General features: G+C 47.2%; 1 protein-coding gene across 5 annotated transcripts in view; it reads left to right on the plus strand.

Annotated features, from left to right (window-relative positions):
* Positions 1-19072, plus strand: part of arap3 (ArfGAP with RhoGAP domain, ankyrin repeat and PH domain 3) — an 806627-nt gene that overhangs the window by 512752 nt on the left and 274803 nt on the right. For all 5 annotated transcript variants that reach the window (XM_072512821.1, XM_072512820.1, XM_072512825.1 and 2 more), the window contains 3 exons: positions 780-933; positions 7246-7348; positions 8157-8355. In XM_072512821.1, coding sequence (XP_072368922.1) covers positions 780-933; positions 7246-7348; positions 8157-8355 — 456 coding nt within the window. The remainder of the gene's footprint in view (positions 1-779; positions 934-7245; positions 7349-8156; positions 8356-19072) is intronic.

Genomic DNA, 19072 nt, shown 5'->3' on the forward strand with positions numbered 1-19072 from the left:
CGGCTCGTCGGGGCCCAGCCATCTCTCCTCCTTCTCCTCCTCCTGGGTCCTTCCGTGCGCAGATCGTGCCATTTATGGCGCAGCGCCGCGTTATTCAGGCGTCGCACGCTTACGATGCTGCTTTCGCGCCACGCCCCCCGAGTTCCTCGCGGCCCCGCTCCTAGCCCATTTTCGGGCTCTGAATCGATCGCGATCGGGGCCGTTTCGCGCCGTCGTGAAACTTGACGCCGTTCACGACAGCGTGGGCACTTAGTCGCGGGAGCTGAGATTCACGCCCCCTTTCTTCTACCCTCTCGAACTCATTATAGGTCTGTCTAGGCTGTTTCCTTGCATTCCGAAATTTCTGCCTGCATGCCTCTGAAACCAATTCATAAACACTCACACTCCACAGATACACTTCTGACAGTGATGCGTCATGAGATCTACTTATCAACCTGCTCGAAGAGTAATGTCCAAATTTATTTTGGCCATTTCATTTGCTTAGCTATCTTCTCAAATTAAGTAAAGAATTCCTCTGCATCGCTTTCCTCAAATTTTGGAAGGGTTTGCACAAAATTAAACATCACCCCCAGATTCTGGTTTGGAAGTAAGTTTGTCTCTTTTTTAACTTCCAACATTCAAAGCTGGTATTCGATTTCTGTCCCTTTTCTCTTTCCTCCTTTGCTCAGGGCTCCCTCTGCAGGTCATGTTTTCACATCTTTATGGGCACAAATTATATTTTATTTAGCAAATGCTTAATTCCAAATAAACCATTTCCTTTGCAATTTGTTTTCTCGCAGAATTCCAGAAGCAATGGTGTTCTTTGGACAGATCCCTTCTTTTCTATGAAACAGACAAGAGTCCAGAACCAATTGGCAAAATTGAAATGAATGATATTGTTTGTATCGGAGTGAGCAGACCACAATCCGCATCCAACGCTGGCCATACAGACAGGTACGAGGAATTAGTGCAAGTGCTTCAGAAATCATGAAGACCCTCTAAAAGATGGAGCGTGCACAAGACATCCGTAATTTTATGTTGCTATCAATTATTGTTCGAAAAGTTGCAATCTGGCCCCTTGAAGAAACTGGGAAAATAATTATGGCGAGCAAGAAAATGGAAGAGGAGTTAAATAGATAATTTTGCACTGGTCGTTACTGTAGAGAATACGACCAGCATCCCAGGAATAGCAAACAATATAGGGGAGGAATCAAATACAGTTACCAAGCGGCAGCACGGTGGCTCAGTGGGTTAGCACTGCCGCCTCACGGCGCCAAGGTCCCAGGTTCGATCCCGGCTCTGGTTCACTGTCCGTGTGGAGGTTGCACATTCTCCCGTGTTTGCGTGGGTTTCGCCCCCACAACCCAAAGATGTGCAGGCGAGGTGGATTGGCCATGCTAAAATGCCCCTTAATTGGAAAAAATGAATTGGGTACTCTAAATTTTTTTTTTAAATTTTTAAATACAGTTACCAACACCAGGGAATTAGTTTTAGGCTAATTAGAGGGGTTAAAAGTTGATAATAACCTTGTCCTATGGTCTTGTGGTCCTGCTGGTTTGCAGGATGTGAAAAGAGGTAGCGACAGAGATCATAGATTCATTGCTCGTCATTTTCCAGAAATCCTTGGATTCTGGAAGTGTTTTAAGTATTGGTTAGTTGTCAGAAAGGGAATGATGCAAAATGCAGGAAACTACAGGCCAGTTAGTCTAACTTCAGTTATTGGAAATATATTAAAATTGATTATGAGGGAGAGAATAATTGTGTATTTGAAAAGTCATTATCCATGAGGAGGTTGTTTCGTTCAGTTGTCTAGACAGCTGGTTCTTGATGCAAAGCATCGCCAACATTGCAAGTTCAATTCCTGTACTGGCTGAGGTAATTCACAAAGTCCCCACCTTCTCAACCTTGTCCCTTGCCTGAGGTGTGGTGACCCTCAGGTTAAATCATCAGCGCTCAGCTCTCAAAGGGGAAAGAAACCTCTGGGATTGCGGCGATATTTTTTTAAAAATCTGATCAAGGTTTCATGAAGGGAAAATCATATCTGGCAAGTTTACTCAGAGATATATATCAGGAATAGACAGCGTGGCTTTGTCAGAGGGAGGTTATGCCTAACAAATTTGGTTGAACTCTTTGAGCACGTGACCAGGTGTGTAGATGAGGGTAGTGCAGTTGATGTAGTTTATATGGATTTCAGCAAAGCCTTTGACAAGGTCCCACATGGGAGACCTATAAAGAAGGTAAATGTACCTGGGATACAGGGGAACCTGATAAAGTGGATTCATAATTGGCTGAGCTGTAGGAGACAGAGGGTGATGACAGACGGCTGCGTTAGTGACTGGAAGCCAGTGACCAGTGGGGTACCACAGGGATCTGTGCTGGGCCCCCTATTGTCTGTCATTTATATAAACGACATAGATGGCTATGTGGGGGGAAGGATCAGTAAGTTTGCGGATGACACAAAGATTGGCCGGGTGGTTAACAGTGAGGCTGAGAGTCCCGGGTTACAGGAAGATACAGACGGGATGGTCAAATAGGCAGAAAAGTGGCTGATGGAATTTAATCCTGAAAAGTGTGAAGTGAGACACGTTGAAAGGAGCAATTTGACAACGAGGTATTCAATGAATGGCCTGACACGGCACATTTCCGAGAAACAAAGAGACCTCGAATACAGAAGCAAGGAGGTTATATTGAGTTGTACAGAACATTGGTGAGGCCACAGCGGGAGCACTGTGTGCAATTCTGGTCGCCACATTATAGGAAGGATGTGATTGCACTGGAGGGGGTGCAGAGGAGATTCACCAGGATGTTGCTGGGATGGAACATTTAAGTTATGAAGAGAGGTTGGACAGGGTTGGGTTGTTTACTCTCGGCTTCCAGGTTGGGAGAGTTGTCCGCATCATGACAGCTTGCTGCGTCCTCCACAGCATCGCACAGCTGAGGGACGATGTGCTGGAGGAGGAGTATGAACACCAGGCTTCATCTGACAAGGAGGATGCAGAGGAGAGCGAGGGTGGGCAGGACATGGAGCCCGGGCAGGCATGGTAGGCCGCATGACATGTGCGCCAGGGTCAACGTGCTTGGGACACTTTGATTAGGGGAGGGGGGGAGGGCACTGGCCAGGGGCATGGTAATCGCATCCCACCCCATATCCCCTGACTCTCCCCCCCCACTCCCCCACCCAAGCATCCACCGCCTGTGATTCCGTCCATGACACATACCTGCCGCACTACGCGGTGGGGGCCCTGGGTTGGCAGTGAAAGCCGGTCTGGTCCATGATGATGATGACAACGCGCTCTGCGATGGGATCTGGTGCTCCACATCATTTGAAAATGTCTGACTCCTGCCCACAGTAGCACTTTCCATTGTCCCCTACGTGCGACTTGGCAATTCCATCACACGGTGCCATTGAATCCCTTGGGTGACGGTGGTGGGGACGGTCGGGGGGGTGGGGGGATAGGTGTGGAGCCCAGGCCATCCACAGGATCCACCCATTCCTCCCACAACGTCTGCCCATTCCTGTTTCCCCCCAGCCCAGACTAGCCCACCCCTCTGTCTTAAATGAGTGACCCTTTGTTGTGAGATAATGATAGAATCACTACAGTGCACCTGGAGGCCATTCAGCCCATCAAATCTGCACTGACACTCTGACTATACCTAGGCCCACGCCTTCAGCCTGTCCCCAAAATCCAGTAACCCCACCTAACCTTTGGGACACTGATGGGTAATTTAGCATGGCCAATCCACCCAACTGCACATCTGAACAGCGAGTTTGCAAGTTCAGCAGGTAATCGGGAATGGAATGTAAAAATATGGAAGTCTCGCTCAAACTATATAAAACACGAATTAGACCACGAACAGCTTTGGTCCCCTTAACTAAGGGCACGGCCGCACAGTGGTTAGCACTGTTGCTTCACAGGACCAGGGTCCCAGGTTCGATTCCCCGCTGGGTCACTGTCTGTGTGGAGTCTGCACGTTCTCCCCGTGTCTGTGTGGGTTTCCTCCGGGTGCTCCGGTTTCCTTCCACAAGTCCCGAGAGACGTGCTGTTAGGTGAATTGGACATTCTGAATTCTCCCTCTGTGTACCCGAACAGGTGCTGGAATGTGGCGACTAGGGGCTTTTCACAGTAACTTCATTGCAGTGTTAATGTAAGCCTACTTGTGACACTAATAAAGATTATTATTATTATTATTAAATGTTCACTACATTGATCCCAGGTAAGGAGATATTTTCCGATGAGGAGAGGTTGATTAGCTTGGACCAGTTCAAAGATGTGCAGGTTAGGTGGATTAGATGTGCTAAATTGCCCCGAGGTGGGGTTACATGTATAGGGTGGAGGATTGGGCCTAAGTAGGGTGTACTTTCAGAGGGTCGGTGCAGACTCGATGGGCTGAATGGCTTCCTGCACGGTAGGGATTCTATGATCTTTAGACTGTGGGAGGAAACCCGGAGGACCCACAGGAAACCCAGGTGGACACAGGGAGAAAGTGCAAACTCCACTCAGACAGTCACCCATGAACCCAGGTCCCTGACGAGAATCGGTGCAGACACGATGGGCTGAATGACCTCCTTAAGCATTGTAGCGATGGACTGGGGAAGGAAATGGAGCACCCGGAGGACCCACGTAGACACCTGACAGAGTAGATGCTGAGAAGTTATTTCCCCTTGTGGGAGAGTCTAGGACCAGAGGGCACAAGGAGTCATAGAATCATAGAATTTACAGGCAGAAGGATGCCATTCGGCCCATCGAGTCTGCACCGGTTCTTGAAAAGAGCACCCTACTTAAGCCCATGCTTCCACCCTATCCCCATTTTTTCATTTCATTTCATAACCCAGTAACCCCACCTAACCTCTTTGGACACTAAAGGCAATTTATCATGGCCAATCCCCCTAACCAATCAGGAGGAGGTCATTCAGCCCACGAGTCTAGGGCAGAGGGACCAGGGCAGCACGGTGGCACAGTGGTTAGCATTGCTGCCTCACAGCTCCAGCGACCTGTGTTCAATTCCGGTCTTGCGTGACTGTGTGGAGTTTGTACGTTCTCCCCCTGTCTGCGTAGTGTCCTTATACATCAGTCGCGGAAAGTAAGCGCGCAGGTACAGCAGGCAGGAAAGAAGGCTAATGGTATGTTGGCCTTCATAGCGAGAGGATTTGAGTATCGGAATAGGGATGTTTTACTGCAATTGTACAGGGTATTTGTGAGGCCACACCTGGAGTATTGTGGGCAGTTTTTGTGTCCTTATCTGAGGAAGGATGTTCTTGCTGTGGAGGGAGTACAGCGAACGTCTGCCAGGCTGATTCCTGGGATGGCGGGACTGTCATATGAGGAGAGATTAAGTGAGTTAGGATTATATTCATTAGAGTTTAGAAGAGTGAGAGGGGATCTCATAGAAACTTATAAAATTCTAACAGGATTAGTCAGGGTAGATTCAGAAAGAATGTTCCCGATGGTGGGGGAGTCCAGAACGAGAGGTCATAGTTTGAAGATAAGGGTAAACCTTTTAGGACTGAGGTGAGGAGAAATGTCTTCACCCAGAGAGCGGTGAATCTGTGGAATTCACTCCCACAGAAAGTAGTTGAGACCAAAACTTTGTGTAATTTCAAGAAGGAATTAGATACAGCTCTTGGGGCTAAAGGGATCCAGGGATGTGGGGGGGGGAGGCGGGATCAGGGTATTGAACTTGATGATCAGCCATGATCATAATGAATGGCGGAGCAGGCTCGAAGGGCCGAATGGCCTCCTCCTGCTTCCATTTCCTTTGTATGTTTACCTGGAATGATCTTGCCGTTCGTACAGTCTTGTTGGGTCAAAATCCTGGACCTTCCTTCTTAACAGCGGTGAGAGTTACCACCACACCAGATGGAACACAGCAGCTCCATAAGACATAGGAGCAGAATTAGGCCATTCGGCCCATTAAGTCTGCTCCGCTTTCAATCATGGTGGATATGTTTCTCATCCCCATTCATAGAATCATAGAATCCCTACGCGCAGAAAGAGACTATTCAGCCCATCGGGTCTGCACTGAACCATTAAAAGAGCGCCCCACCTCCCCAGTCCCCACTCTTGCCCTGTCTGCCCAGCGAACCTTTGGACACAAAGGGGAAATTTAGTATGGCAAATCCAACTAACCTACACATCTTGGACTGTGGGAGGAAACCCATGCAGACACGGGGAGAACATGCAGACTCCGCACAGACAGAGGCCTGAGGCCAGAATTGAATCCAAGACCCTGGCGCTGTGAGACAGCAGTGCTAACCCGGGTCCCTAGCACTGTGAGACAACAGTGCTAACCCGGATCTCTGGCACTGTGAGGCAGCAGTGTTAACCCGGATCCATGGCACTGTGAGACAACAATGCTAACCCGGGTCTCTGGCACTGTGAGACAACAGTGCTAACCCGGGTCTCTGACACTGTGAGACAGCAGTGTTAACCGGCTCCCTGGCACTGTGAGACAACAGTGTTAACCCGGGTCCCTGGCTCTGTGAGACAGCAGTGTTAACCCGGATCCCTGGCACTGTGAGACAGCAGTGTTAACCGGCTCCCTGGCACTGTGAGACAGCAGTGTTAACCCGGATCCCTGGCACTGTGAGACAGCAGTGTTAACCGGCTCCCTGGCACTGTGAGACAGCAGTGTTAACCTGGATCCCTGGCACTGTGAGACAGCAGTGTTAACCCAGATCCCTGGTGCTGTCGGGCAGAAGTGCTAACTCGGGTCCCTGGAGCTGCGAGGCAGCAGTGCTAACCACTGTGCCATGCCATTCTCCTGCCTTCTTCCTGTAACCTCTGATCGCCTTATTAATCAAGAACCTATCTATCTCTGTCTTAAAGACACTCAGTGATTTGGCCTCCACAGCCTTCTGCGGCAAAGAGTTCCACAGATTCACCACCCTCTGGCTGAAAAAACTCCTCCTCATCTCAGTTTTAAAGGATCGTCTCTTTAGTCTGAAATGGTGTTCTCTGGTTCTAGTTTTTCCTCCTAGTGGAAACATCCTCTCCACGTCCACTCTATCCAGGCCTCGCAGTATCCTGTAAGTTTCAATAAGATCCCCTCTCACCCTTCTAAACTCCTTCTGCGGCAAAGAGTTCCACAGATTCACCACCCTCTGGCTGAAGAAATTCCTCCTCATCGCTGTTTTAGTCTGAAGCTATTATCTGAGTATGATTTCTAGCTGTTGGCTAATGTCTTCACCAAACCATAATTCTGTTTAAATATCTTGAAACGTTGCTTCTGGAAATTCTGCTCAGTTTTCTTTTCTATCTGTTTTAGGTTTCGCTACACATTTGAAATTTTTCTGTCTTCAGAAAAGCTCTTCCAGTTTGGCACAGACAACCCTGAAATGCTGCAGATGTGGACAAGCTCCATCGCAAAGGTACCTTATAATCTTCCTTTTCCAATTCTCTCGAGGTACCTACTGAAAATGTTGTTCACAAGATTACATGAGTTTTATAAATCCAAGAATAAATCCAATCGAATCTACAATTTTTCTTAACAAATGTTGATTAATTTGTGTAATATTTCCAAAACATCATGGCATGGTGGCACAGTGGTTAGCACTGCTGCCTCACAGCGCCAGGGACCCAGGTTCAATTCTGGCCTTGGGTGACTGTGCGGAGTCTGCACGTCCTCCCCGTGTCTGCGTGGGTTTCCTCCGGGTGCTCCGGTTTCCTCCCACAGTCCAAAGATGTGCAGGTTAGGTGGATTGGCCGTGATAAATTGCCCCTCAGTGTTAAAAGATGTGTAGGTTAGGGGGGTTGCCGGGATGGAACGGGGAGTGGGCCCAGGTTGAGTGCTCTTTCAGAGGATCGGTGCAGACCCAATTGGCCGAATGGCCTCCTTCTGCACTGGAGAGATTCTGTGATTGTATATTCTGTTTTATTGTCAGAATTTAAGTTTTGAACCTCAAGGCAATCAATTTATCTTATAGTGCACTTCCATTGCTTGGCACCACCTGAATGTCATCACTTTGTGCTGGATTCTCCCTCCCCGCCCACCGCCACGAGCCAGCCGCAGAGAATGGAAAATCCATTGACCTCAGGCGGGATTCTCCGGTCGCCGGGCGAACGCGGCCAGAAAATCCCGCCCAATATTTCCTTTTAAAAAGGCTCCAAAGTTTGCACAGAGAATTCCTGACATGAAAGATGTCGTTATCTAAATTGACTCTGTCTCCTCTGATTTAGAGTTTTTCTGATGCCAGCCTGCACAACCTGTTGAATCGGCAGTTTGATCGGATTGGAAAAATGTATTATAAATCCATGCAAAATCCTGAGCAATGGAAGCAGGGGCAGTTCATACTTAAAAAATCCAATCTCCTATTTTTCTGTGAAGACGGGGGATTGGTCGAGGGGAGTGTTCACCTGAAGAGACTCCAGGAATTGAGTGAGTGGCATCAACACCGTGACTCCAATATTCGGATTGGCAGTATTATTATTATCATTATTATGTCTTATATTTGTTACAGAAAAATAAATACAAGGATTTTGCAGATTCTGAATTCTCACAAAATCTTGGCAAAGATGATATTTAGTCAGGTTAATAGTCTATGGGCAGAATTTTACCCTCTCCCGCAGACAGGTTCAAAGGTTGGGTCTGAGCTTAGGATTACTCCAGTGGGCTTCCCAATGGTTCCTACATGCCCAAATCTCTCCGCACATTCTTGCTGCGGAAAGCAAGGCTTTGTCCAGTCCGCTTGCCATTGATGCTGGCATTGCAGGCACTAGAGAACTTCTGGCCAATCAGCATGGCCAGAGCTCTCAGAGGTGAGGCATCCACCCAAGTGAAGGGCAGAAATTCTGCCTCCCGTCACTGACGCACATCGGAGTGTTAAATGGCCGTGGGGTTGGCAGTGCGCCTGACCTGCCAACTCTTTGGAAGGGGAACTCAGCCATCCTAAAAGTTCTGCTATTACTTACGGGAAAAACAAATAATTGCACAAAGGTTAGTCAGATGATTGGTGGGAATAAAGAAGGGCAGGGAATGAACAAAAGGTGAATCAGAAGAAAGAATTTATGGTATGAGAGAAAGCTGCAAATGTAAAAACAGATAACAAGAGTTTCTTTCGGTACTTGAAAAGGAAAAGAGTCAGGAAAATGAGTTTTGTTCCTCAAGAGAGTGAGAATGGGGAGTTAATAGACAATAAGGAAATGGCGGATGAAATTAACAAATATTTTAGGAACATCGGAATTAGGAGCAGAAGTCGGCAATTGAGCCCTTCGAGCCCGCTCCGCCATCCAATCAGATCCTGGCTGATCTCTTCCTGGTCTCAAATCCACCTCCCCACCTGTTCCCAAAATCCCTTTAACCGTTTTTCATCAAAAACATTTTTTTGGGAACCCAATTAATGACTCAGATTCCACTGCCCTGTGGGGCAGCAAGTTCCACAAATTCACCACCCTCTGCGAGAAGTAGTTCCTCCTCATCTCAGTTCTAAATCTACTGCTTCTCAGCCGAAATCTGTGACCCTCGTTCTAGATTTCCCCACAAAGGGGAGCATTTGGTCTACATTTACTTTATCATTCCCATTTAGTATTTTATAAACCTCGATTAGCTCCCCTCTCATCCTTCTAAACTTCAGCGAGTACAAGCCCAAACTGTTTAATCTCTCCTCATATGTCAGGGGCAGCACGGTGGCACAGTGATTAGCACTGCTGCCTCATGGCGTCAGGGACCCGGGTTCAATTCTGGCCTTGGGTGACTGTGTAGAGTTTGCTCTTTCCCCCCGGGTCTGCGTGGGTTTCCTCCGGGTGCTCCGGTTTCCTCCTACAGTCCAAAGATGTGCAGGTTAGGTAGATTGGCCAGGCTAAATTGCCCCATAGTGTCCAAAATGTTAGACGGGATAGGATGGGGGCCTGACCCTAGATAGGGGCTCTTTCAGAGGGTCAGTGCAGACCAGATGGGCCGAATGGCCTCCTTCTGCACTGTAAGGATTCTAAACGTTTGTACCCCGGAATCAATCTGGTGACCCTCCTCTGAACTGCCTCCAATCCCACCACATCCTTCCTCAAATAAGGAGATCAAAACTGGACACAATACTCCAGATGTGGTCTCACCAACACCCTATACAATTGCTTCTGTCTTCAATCTAGAAGATACAAAAAATATTCCAGTAATAGCTGTGAATCAGGAGGAGGTAGGGAGAGGGAAACTTGGTGAAACTCAATAACTAGGAAAACTGATGAAGCTGCAGCTGACATGTGTCCAGATCCTGAAAGACCTCATCCTAAGGTCATAATAGAGGTGGCTAATTCAACAGTAGAATTAGAACATAAGAACATAAGAACTAGGAGCAGGAGTAGGCCATCTGGCCCCTCGAGCCTGCTCCGCCATTCAATTAGATCATGAAATGAAATGAAAATCGCTTATTGTCACAAGTAGGCTTCAAATAGGGCAGCACGGTGGCATTGTGGTTAGCACAATTGCTTCACAGCTCCAGGGTCCCAGGTTCGATTCCGGCTTGGGTCACTGTCTGTGCGGAGTCTGCACATCCTCCCCGTGTCTGCGTGGGTTTCCTCCGGGTGCTCCGGTTTCCTCCCACAGTCCAAAGATGTGCGGGTTAGGTGGATTGGCCATGATAAATTGCCCTTAGTGTCCAAAATTGCCCTTAGTGTTGGGTGGGGTTACTGGGTTATGGGGATAGGGTGGAGGTGTTGACCTTGGGTAGGGTGCTCTTTCCAAGAGCCGGTGCAGACTCGATGGGCCGAATGGCCTCCTTCTGCACTGTAAATTCTATGATAATCTATAAAATGAAGTTACTGTGAAAAGCCCCTAGTCGCCACATTCCGGCGCCTGTTCGGGGAGGCTGTTACGGTCATGGCTGACATTTTGCGGACTCAGCTCCACTTTCCGGCCCGAACACCATAACCCTTAATCCCTTTATTCTTCAAAAAACTATCTATCTTTATCTTAAAAAACATTTAATGAAGGAGCCTCAACTGCTTCACTGGGCAAGGAATTCCATAGATTCACAACTCTTTGGGTGAAGAAGTTCCTCCTAAACTCGGTCCTAAATCTACTTCCCCTTATTTTTAGGCTATGCCCCCTAGTTCTGCTTTCACCAGCCAGTGGAAACAACCTGCCCGCATCTATCCTATCTATTCCCTTCATAATTTTATACGTTTCTATAAGATCCCCCCGCATCCTTCTAAATTCCAACGAGTACAGTCCCAGTCTACTCAACCTCTCCTTGTAATCCAACCCTCTCAACTCTGGGATTAACCTAGTGAATCTCCTCTGCACACCCTCCAGTGCCAGTACATCCTTTCTCAGGTAAGGAGACCAAAACTGAACACAATACTCCAGGTGTGTGACCTCACTAACACCTTATACAATTGCAGCATAACCTCCCTAGTCTTAAACTCCATCCCTCTGGCAATGAAGGACAAAACTCCATTTGCCTTCTTAATCACCTGTTGCACCTGTAAACAAACTTTTTGCGACTCATGCACTAGCATACCCAGGGCCCTCTGCACAGCAGCATGTTTTAATATTTTATCATTTAAATAATAATCCCTTTTGCTGTTATTCCTACCAAAATGGATAACCTCACATTTGTCAACATTGCATTACATCTGCCAGACCCTAGCCCATTCACTTAGCCTATCCAAATCCCTCTGCAGACTTCCGGTATCCTCTGCACTTTTTGCTTTACCACTAATTTTCCAAAGTTCTCTCGACTCTGGAAAGATTCCATCAGCTGGGAAATAGCGAATGTGACCCTTCCATTCAAGACGGGAGGGAGGCAGAAAGGTGTTAGAATCGATCATTAACGAGATTATAACTGGGCACTGAGAGAAACTAATCTGGGAGACTCAGCATGGTTTTGGGAAATCATGCTTAACCAATTTATTGGAGTTCTTTGAAGGAGGAACAAAGAGCAAAGAAATGTACAGCACAGGAACAGGCCCTTCGGCCCTCCAAGCCTGCGCCGACCATGATGCCCGTCTGAACTAAAACTTTCTACACCCCCAAGGTCCGTATCCCTCTATTCCCATCGTATTCATGTATTCAGCAGTATATCTCTTAAACGTCACTATCGTACCTGCTCCCACCACCTCCCCGGCAGTGAGTTCCAGGCACCCACTACCCTCTGTGTAAAAAACTTTCCTCGCACATCTCCTCTAAACTTTACCCTTCACACATTAACCCTATGTCCCCTAATAATTGTTTCTTCCACCCTGGGGAAAAAGTGACTGACCATCCATTCTGTCTATGCCCCTCATAATTTTGTAAAGCGCTATCAGGTCGCACCTTGACCTCCATCGTTCCAGTGAAAACAATCCAAGTTTCTCCAATCTCTCCTCATAGCTAATGCCCTCCAAACCAAGCAACATCCTGGTAAACCTCTTCTGTACCTTCTCCAAATCTTCCATATCCTGCTGGTCGTGTGAAAACCAGAATTGTACGCAATATTCCAAGTGTAACCTAACCAAGGTTCTATACAGCTGTAGCGTGACTTGCCACAATGCCCCGACCGATGAAGGCCAGCATCCGTGCCACTTTCAGTGATTTTTGAGTACACCCAGATCCCTCTGCGTGTCAATACTCTCGAGGGTTCTGCCATTTACTGTATGTTTCCCACCTGTATTAGACCTTTCAAAATGCATTACCTCACATTTGTCCAGGTTAAACTCCATCTGCCATCTCTCCGCCCAAGTCTCCAACCGACCTGTTCCTTTTCACTAATCACAACTCCACCAATCTTTGTGTCGTCCACAAACGTCCTCATCAGACCAGCGACCTTTTCCTCCAAATCTTTTATGTACACGACAAACAGCAAAGGCTCCAGGACTGATCCCTGTGGAACACCACTAGTCACAGCCCTCCATTCGGAAAAGCACCCTTCCACTGCTACCCTCTGCCTTCGATGACCGAGCCAGTTCTGTATCCACTTTGCCGGGTCACCTCTAATCCCGTGTGACTTCACCTGTTGTAAGTCTGCCATGAGGGACCTTGTCAAGGTCTTACTAAAGTCCATACAGACAATGTCCACCACCCTCCTCTTATCAATCATCTTTGTCACCTCTTCAAAACAAGTTAGTGAGACTTGATCTCCCCTTCACAAAACCATATTGCTTATCGCTAATAAGTCCATTTGTTTCCAAATGTGATTAAATCCTGTCCCTAAAAATCATATACTGTGTGTAACGGGGAATCTGTAGGCGTGGACTTGGATTTCCAGAAGGCATTTGATAAGGTGCCACATCAAAGGTTACAAAAATGAAATCTCATGTGTAGGGGGTAATGCATTATCATAGATAGCAGATTGGCTGGCTAACAGGAAGCTGAGAGTGTGTATAAATGGCAGAATGGGATGAGTGGAGTTCCACAGGAGTCTATACTGGGGCCACAACCTTTTACAATTTGTATCAATGAGTTTGATGAGGGGAGTGAAGACATAAGACCATAAGACATAGGAGCAGAATTAGGCCACTCGGCCCATCGCGTCTGCGCCGCCATTCAATCATGGCTGATATTTTCTCATCCGCCTTCTCCTGCCTTCTCCCCATATCTCCTGATCCCTTTATTAATCAAGAACCTATCTATCTCTGTCTTAAAGACACTCAGGGATTTGGCCTCCACAGCCTTCTGCGGCAAAGAGTTCCACAGATTCACCGCCCTCTGGCTGAAGAAATTCCTCCTCATCTCAGTTTTAAAGGAACATCCCTTTAGTCTGAGATGGTGTCCTCTGGTTCTAGTTTTTCCTACAAGTGGAAAGATCCTCTCCACGTCAACTCTATCCAGGCCTCGCAGTATCCTGTAAGTTTCAATAAGATCCCCCCTCATCCTTCTAAACTCCAACGAGTACAGACCCAGAGTCCTCAACCTCCTACTACAAGCTCTTCATTCCAGGGATTAGTCTTGTGAACCTCCTCTGGACCCTTTCCAAGGCCAACACATCCTTCCATAGATACAGGGCCCAAAACGGCTCACAATACTCCAATAGGGTCTGACCAGAGCCTTATACAGCCTCAGAAGTACCTCCCTGATCTTGTATTCTAGCCCTCTCGACACGGGGACAAATTTTCTGGGTCATCCACCAGCAGGATTTTACGGTCCTGCTGATGGCGACATCCTCACCGCACCCCCCCCCCCCCACCCCGCCCCCCTCCCACCACCACACACACACACACACACACACACCGTCACGGGTTCCCCAGCGGCATGGTTGTTGAACAACACAAAAAAACTGGAAACATGCCATGGGGAAGCGTAAAATCTCATTGTAGCTAAATTTGCAGATGTCACAAAGATAGGTAGGAAAGTATGTTGTGAAGAAGATATAAAGAGGTTGCAAATTGGATACAGACCGGTCGGGTGGGGGGGTGGGGGGGGGGAATCTGGCAGATGGAGAATAATAGAACATAGAACATAGAAAATACAGCACAGAACAGGCCCTTCGGCCCACGATGTTGTGCCGAAACTTTGTCCTAGATTAATCATAGATTATCATTGAATCTACAGTGCAGAAGGAGGCCATTCGGCCCCCTGAGTCTGCACCAGCTCTTGGAAAGAGCACCCTACCCAAACTCAACACCTCCACCCAACACCAAGGGCAATTTGGACATTAAGGGCAATTTATCATTGGCCAATTCACCTAACCCGCACATCTTTGGACTGTGGGAGGAAACCGGAGCACCCGGAGGAAACCCACACAGACACGGGGAGGATGTGCAGACTCCGCACAGACAATGACCCAAGCCGGAATCGAGCCTGGGACCATGGATCTGTGAAGCAATTGTGCTATCCACAATGCTACCGTGCTGCCCTTAAGAACAAATAAATCTACACTATATCATTTTCCCGTAATCCATGTACCTATCCAACAGCTGCTTGAAGGTCACTAATGTTTCCGACTCAACTACTTCCACAGGCAGTGCATTCCATGCCCCCACTACTCTCTGGGTAAAGAACCTACCTCTGATATCCCTCCTATATCTTCCACCTTTCACCTTAAATTTATGTCCCCTTGTAATGGTGTGTTCCACCTGGGGAAAAAGTCTCTGACTGTCTACTCTATCTATTCCCCTGATCATCTTATAAACCTCTATCAAGTCGCCCCTCATCCTTCTCCGCTCTAATGAGAAAAGGCCTAGCACCCTCAACCTTTCCTCGTAAGACCTACTCTCCATTCCAGGCAACATCCTGGTAAATCTTCTTTGCACCTTTTCCAGAGCTTCCACATCCTTCCTAAAATGAGGCGACCAGAACTGTACACAGTACTCCAAATGTGGCCTTACCAAAGTTTTGTACAGCTGCATCATCACCTCACGGCTCTTAAATTCAATCCCTCTGTTAATGAACGCGAGCACAACATAGGCCTTCTTCACAGCTCTATCCACTTGAGTGGCAACTTTCAAAGATGTATGAACATAGACCCCAAGGTCTCTCTGCTCCTCCACAATGCTAAGAACTCTACCGTTAACCCTGTATTCCGCATTCATATTTGTCCTTCCAAAATGGACAACCTCACACTTTTCAGGGTTAAACTCCATCTGCCACTTCTCAGCCCAGCTCTGCATCCTATCTATGTCTCTTTGCAGCCGACAACAGCCCTCCTTACTATCCACAACTCCACCAATCTTCGTATCGTCTGCAAATTTACTGACCCACCCTTCAACTCCCTCATCCAAGTCATTAATGAAAATCACAAACAGCAGAGGACCCAGAACTGATCCCTGCGGTACACCACTGGTAACTGGGATCCAGGCTGAATATTTGCCATCCACCACCACTCTCTGACTTCTATCGGTTAGCCAGTTCGTTATCCAACTGGCCAAATTTCCCACTATCCCATGCCTCCTTACTTTGTGCAGAAGCCTACCATGGGGAATTTTATCAAATGCCTTACTAAAATCCATGTACACTACATCCACTGCTTTACCTTCATCCACATGCTTGGTCACCTCCTCAAAGAATTCAATAAGATTTGTAAGGCAAAACCTACCCCTCACAAATCCGTGCTGACTATCCCTAATCAAGCAGTGTCTTTCCAGATGCTCAGAAATCCTATCCTTCAGTACCCTTTCCATTACTTTGCCTACCACCGAAGTAAGACTAACTGGCCTGTAATTCCCAGGGTTATCCCTAGTTCCTTTTTTGAACAGGGGCACGACATTCGCCACTCTCCAATCCCCTGGTACCACCCCTGTTGACAGTGAGGACGAAAAGATAATTGCCAATGGCTCTGCAATTTCATCTCTTGCTTCCCATAGAATCCTTGGATATATCCCGTCAGGCCCGGGGGACTTGTCTATCCTCAAGTTTTTCAAAATGCCCAACACATCTTCCTTCCTAACAAGTATTTCCTCGAGCTTACCAATCTGTTTCACACTGTCCTCTCCAACAATATCGCCCCTCTCATTTGTAAATACAGAAGAAAAGTACTCATTCAAGACCTCTCCCATCTCTTCAGACTCAATACACAATCTCCCGCTACTGTCCTTGATCGGACCTACCCTCGCTCTAGTCATTCTCATATTTCTCACATATGTGTAAAAGGCCTTGGGGTTTTCCTTGATCCTACCCGCCAAAGATTGTTCATGCCCTCTCTTAGCTCTCCTAATCCCTTTCTTCAGTTCCCTCCTGCCTATCTTGTATCCCTCCAATGCCCTGTCTGAACCTTGTTTCCTCAGCCTTACATAAGTCACCTTTTTCCTCTTAACAAGACATTCAACCTCTCTTGTCAACCATGGTTCCCTCACTCGACCATCTCTTCCCTGCCTGACAGGGACATACATATCAAGGACACGTAGCACCTGTTTCTTGAACAAGTTCCACATTTCACTTGTGTCCTTCCCTGCCAGCCTATGTTCCCAACTTATGCACTTCAATTCTTGTCTGACAACATCGTATTTACCCTTCCCCCAATTGTAAACCTTGCCCTGTTGCACGTACCTATCTCTCTCCATTACTAAAGTGAAAGTCACAGAATTGTGGTCACTATCTCCAAAATGCTCCCCCACTAACAAATCTATTACTTGCCCTGGTTCATTACCCAGTACTAAATCCAATATTGCCCCTCCTCTGGTTGGACAATCTACATACTGTGTTAGAAAAGCTTCCTGGACACACTGCACAAACACCACCCCATCCAAACTATTTGATCTAAAGAGTTTCCACTCAATATTTGGGAAGTTAAAGTCGCCCATGACTACTACCCTATGACTTCTGCACCTTTCCAAAATCTGTTTCCCAATCTGTTCCTCCACATCTCTGCTACTATTGGGGGGCCTATAGAAAACTCCTAACAAGGTGACTGCTCCTTTCCTATTTCTGACTTCAACCCATACTACCTCAGTAGGCTGATACTCCTCGAACTGCCTTTCTGCAGCTGTTATACTATCTCTAATTAATAATGCCACCCCCCCACCTCTTTTACCACCCTCCCTAATCTTATTGAAACATCTATAACCAGGGACCTCCAACAACCATTTCTGCCCCTCTTCTATCCAAGTTTCCGTGATGGCCACCACATCGTAGTCCCAAGTACCGATCCATGCCTTAAGTTCACCCACCTTATTCCTGATGCTTCTTCAATAATGTGGGAGATTGTTGTTCACTTTGGTGCAAAGGGATCCAGGTGCTCTCGTGCATGTGTCACAAAAGGTTAGTCGGCAGGTGCACAAATAATTAAGAAAACTAATGGAATGCTATCCTTTTATTACAAGAGGAATTGAGCATAAAAGTAAAGACATGATGCTTTTGCAGGCAATGGTGGGACCACATCCTGAATCCGGTGTGTAGTTTTGGTCTCTTTATTTAAGGAAGTCTGGAAATTCAGTGGAGGTGGTTGAGAGAAGGTTTACTAGATTGATACCTGGAATGAGTGAGTTGTCTTATGAGGGAACGTTGGACAAACTGGGCTTGTTTCCATTGGAGTTTTGAAGAGTGAGGGGTGACTTGATTAAGTTTATAAGATCCTGACCAGTCTTGACAAGGTGGACGCGGGAAGGATGTTTATTCTTGCAGGTGAGTCTAGGACTAGGGGACATTAGCAATCACCCTTTCAGGTCAAAGATGAGGAGAAATAGTTTTCCTTGGACTTTGGATATCTCTGCCTCAGAAGATGATGGAAGTAGGGTCATTAAATATTTTTCAGACGGAGGTAGATAGATTCTTGTTGGACAAGGGAATCATGGTTAGCGGGAGCTGATGGGAATTTGGAATCAGAAACACAAATAGATCAGACATGAACTTATCGATGGAATGGGCTCGAGGGGCTGAATGGTCTACTTCTGCACCTATTTCAAAGGTTAATATGTACTGGAGTCTTTCAAAATGTTGTGAATGATGTCTCTCAGCAGCAGGTCCGGGCAAAGCTATATACACTGCACATTCCTCTTATAGGGTGACAACACAATACTTTCGCCAAATTGGAGCTGATAAATTTGTAAAAGAATACTGATTGCTCCTGAAACACTCACCATTGAGCCCTGTGCAAGAGAACCTTTCATTTTACCTCTGAATGAATATGGATCATCTTCCCTACCTGTCCTTATCGAGAGATGAAGATGGGAAACCAGATGATCAAATGTAGCATTAGTAATTGGGGACTCTATAGTCAGGGGCACAGATAGGAGATTTTGTGGGAGCGTGAGAGACTCACGTTTGGTATGTTGCCTCCCAGGTGCAAGGGTACGTGATGTCTCGGATCGTGTTTTCCGGGTCCTGAGGGGGGAGGGGGAGCAGCCCCAAGTCGTGGTCCACATTGGCACTAACGACATAGGTAGGAAAGGGGACAAGGATGTCAGGCAGGCTTTCAGGGAGCTAGGATGGAAGCTCAGAACTAGAACAAACAGAGTTGTTATCTCTGGGTTGTTGCCCGTGCCACGTGATAGTGAGATGAGGAATAGGGAGAGAGAGCATTTAAACACGTGGCTACAGGGATGGTGCAGGCGGGAGGGATTCAGATTTTTGGATAACTGGGGCTCTTTCTGGGGAAGGTGGGACCTCTACAGACAGGATGGTCTACATCTGAACCTGAGGGGCACAAATATCCTGGGGGGGAGATTTGTTAGTGCTCTTTGGGGGGGTTTAAACTAATGCAGCAGGGGCATGGGAACCTGGATTGTAGTTTTAGGGTAAGGGAGAATGAGAG

This window comes from Scyliorhinus torazame, chromosome 7 (assembly GCF_047496885.1).
Source record: "Scyliorhinus torazame isolate Kashiwa2021f chromosome 7, sScyTor2.1, whole genome shotgun sequence".
In the NCBI taxonomy this organism is placed as follows: Eukaryota; Metazoa; Chordata; class Chondrichthyes; order Carcharhiniformes; family Scyliorhinidae; genus Scyliorhinus; species Scyliorhinus torazame.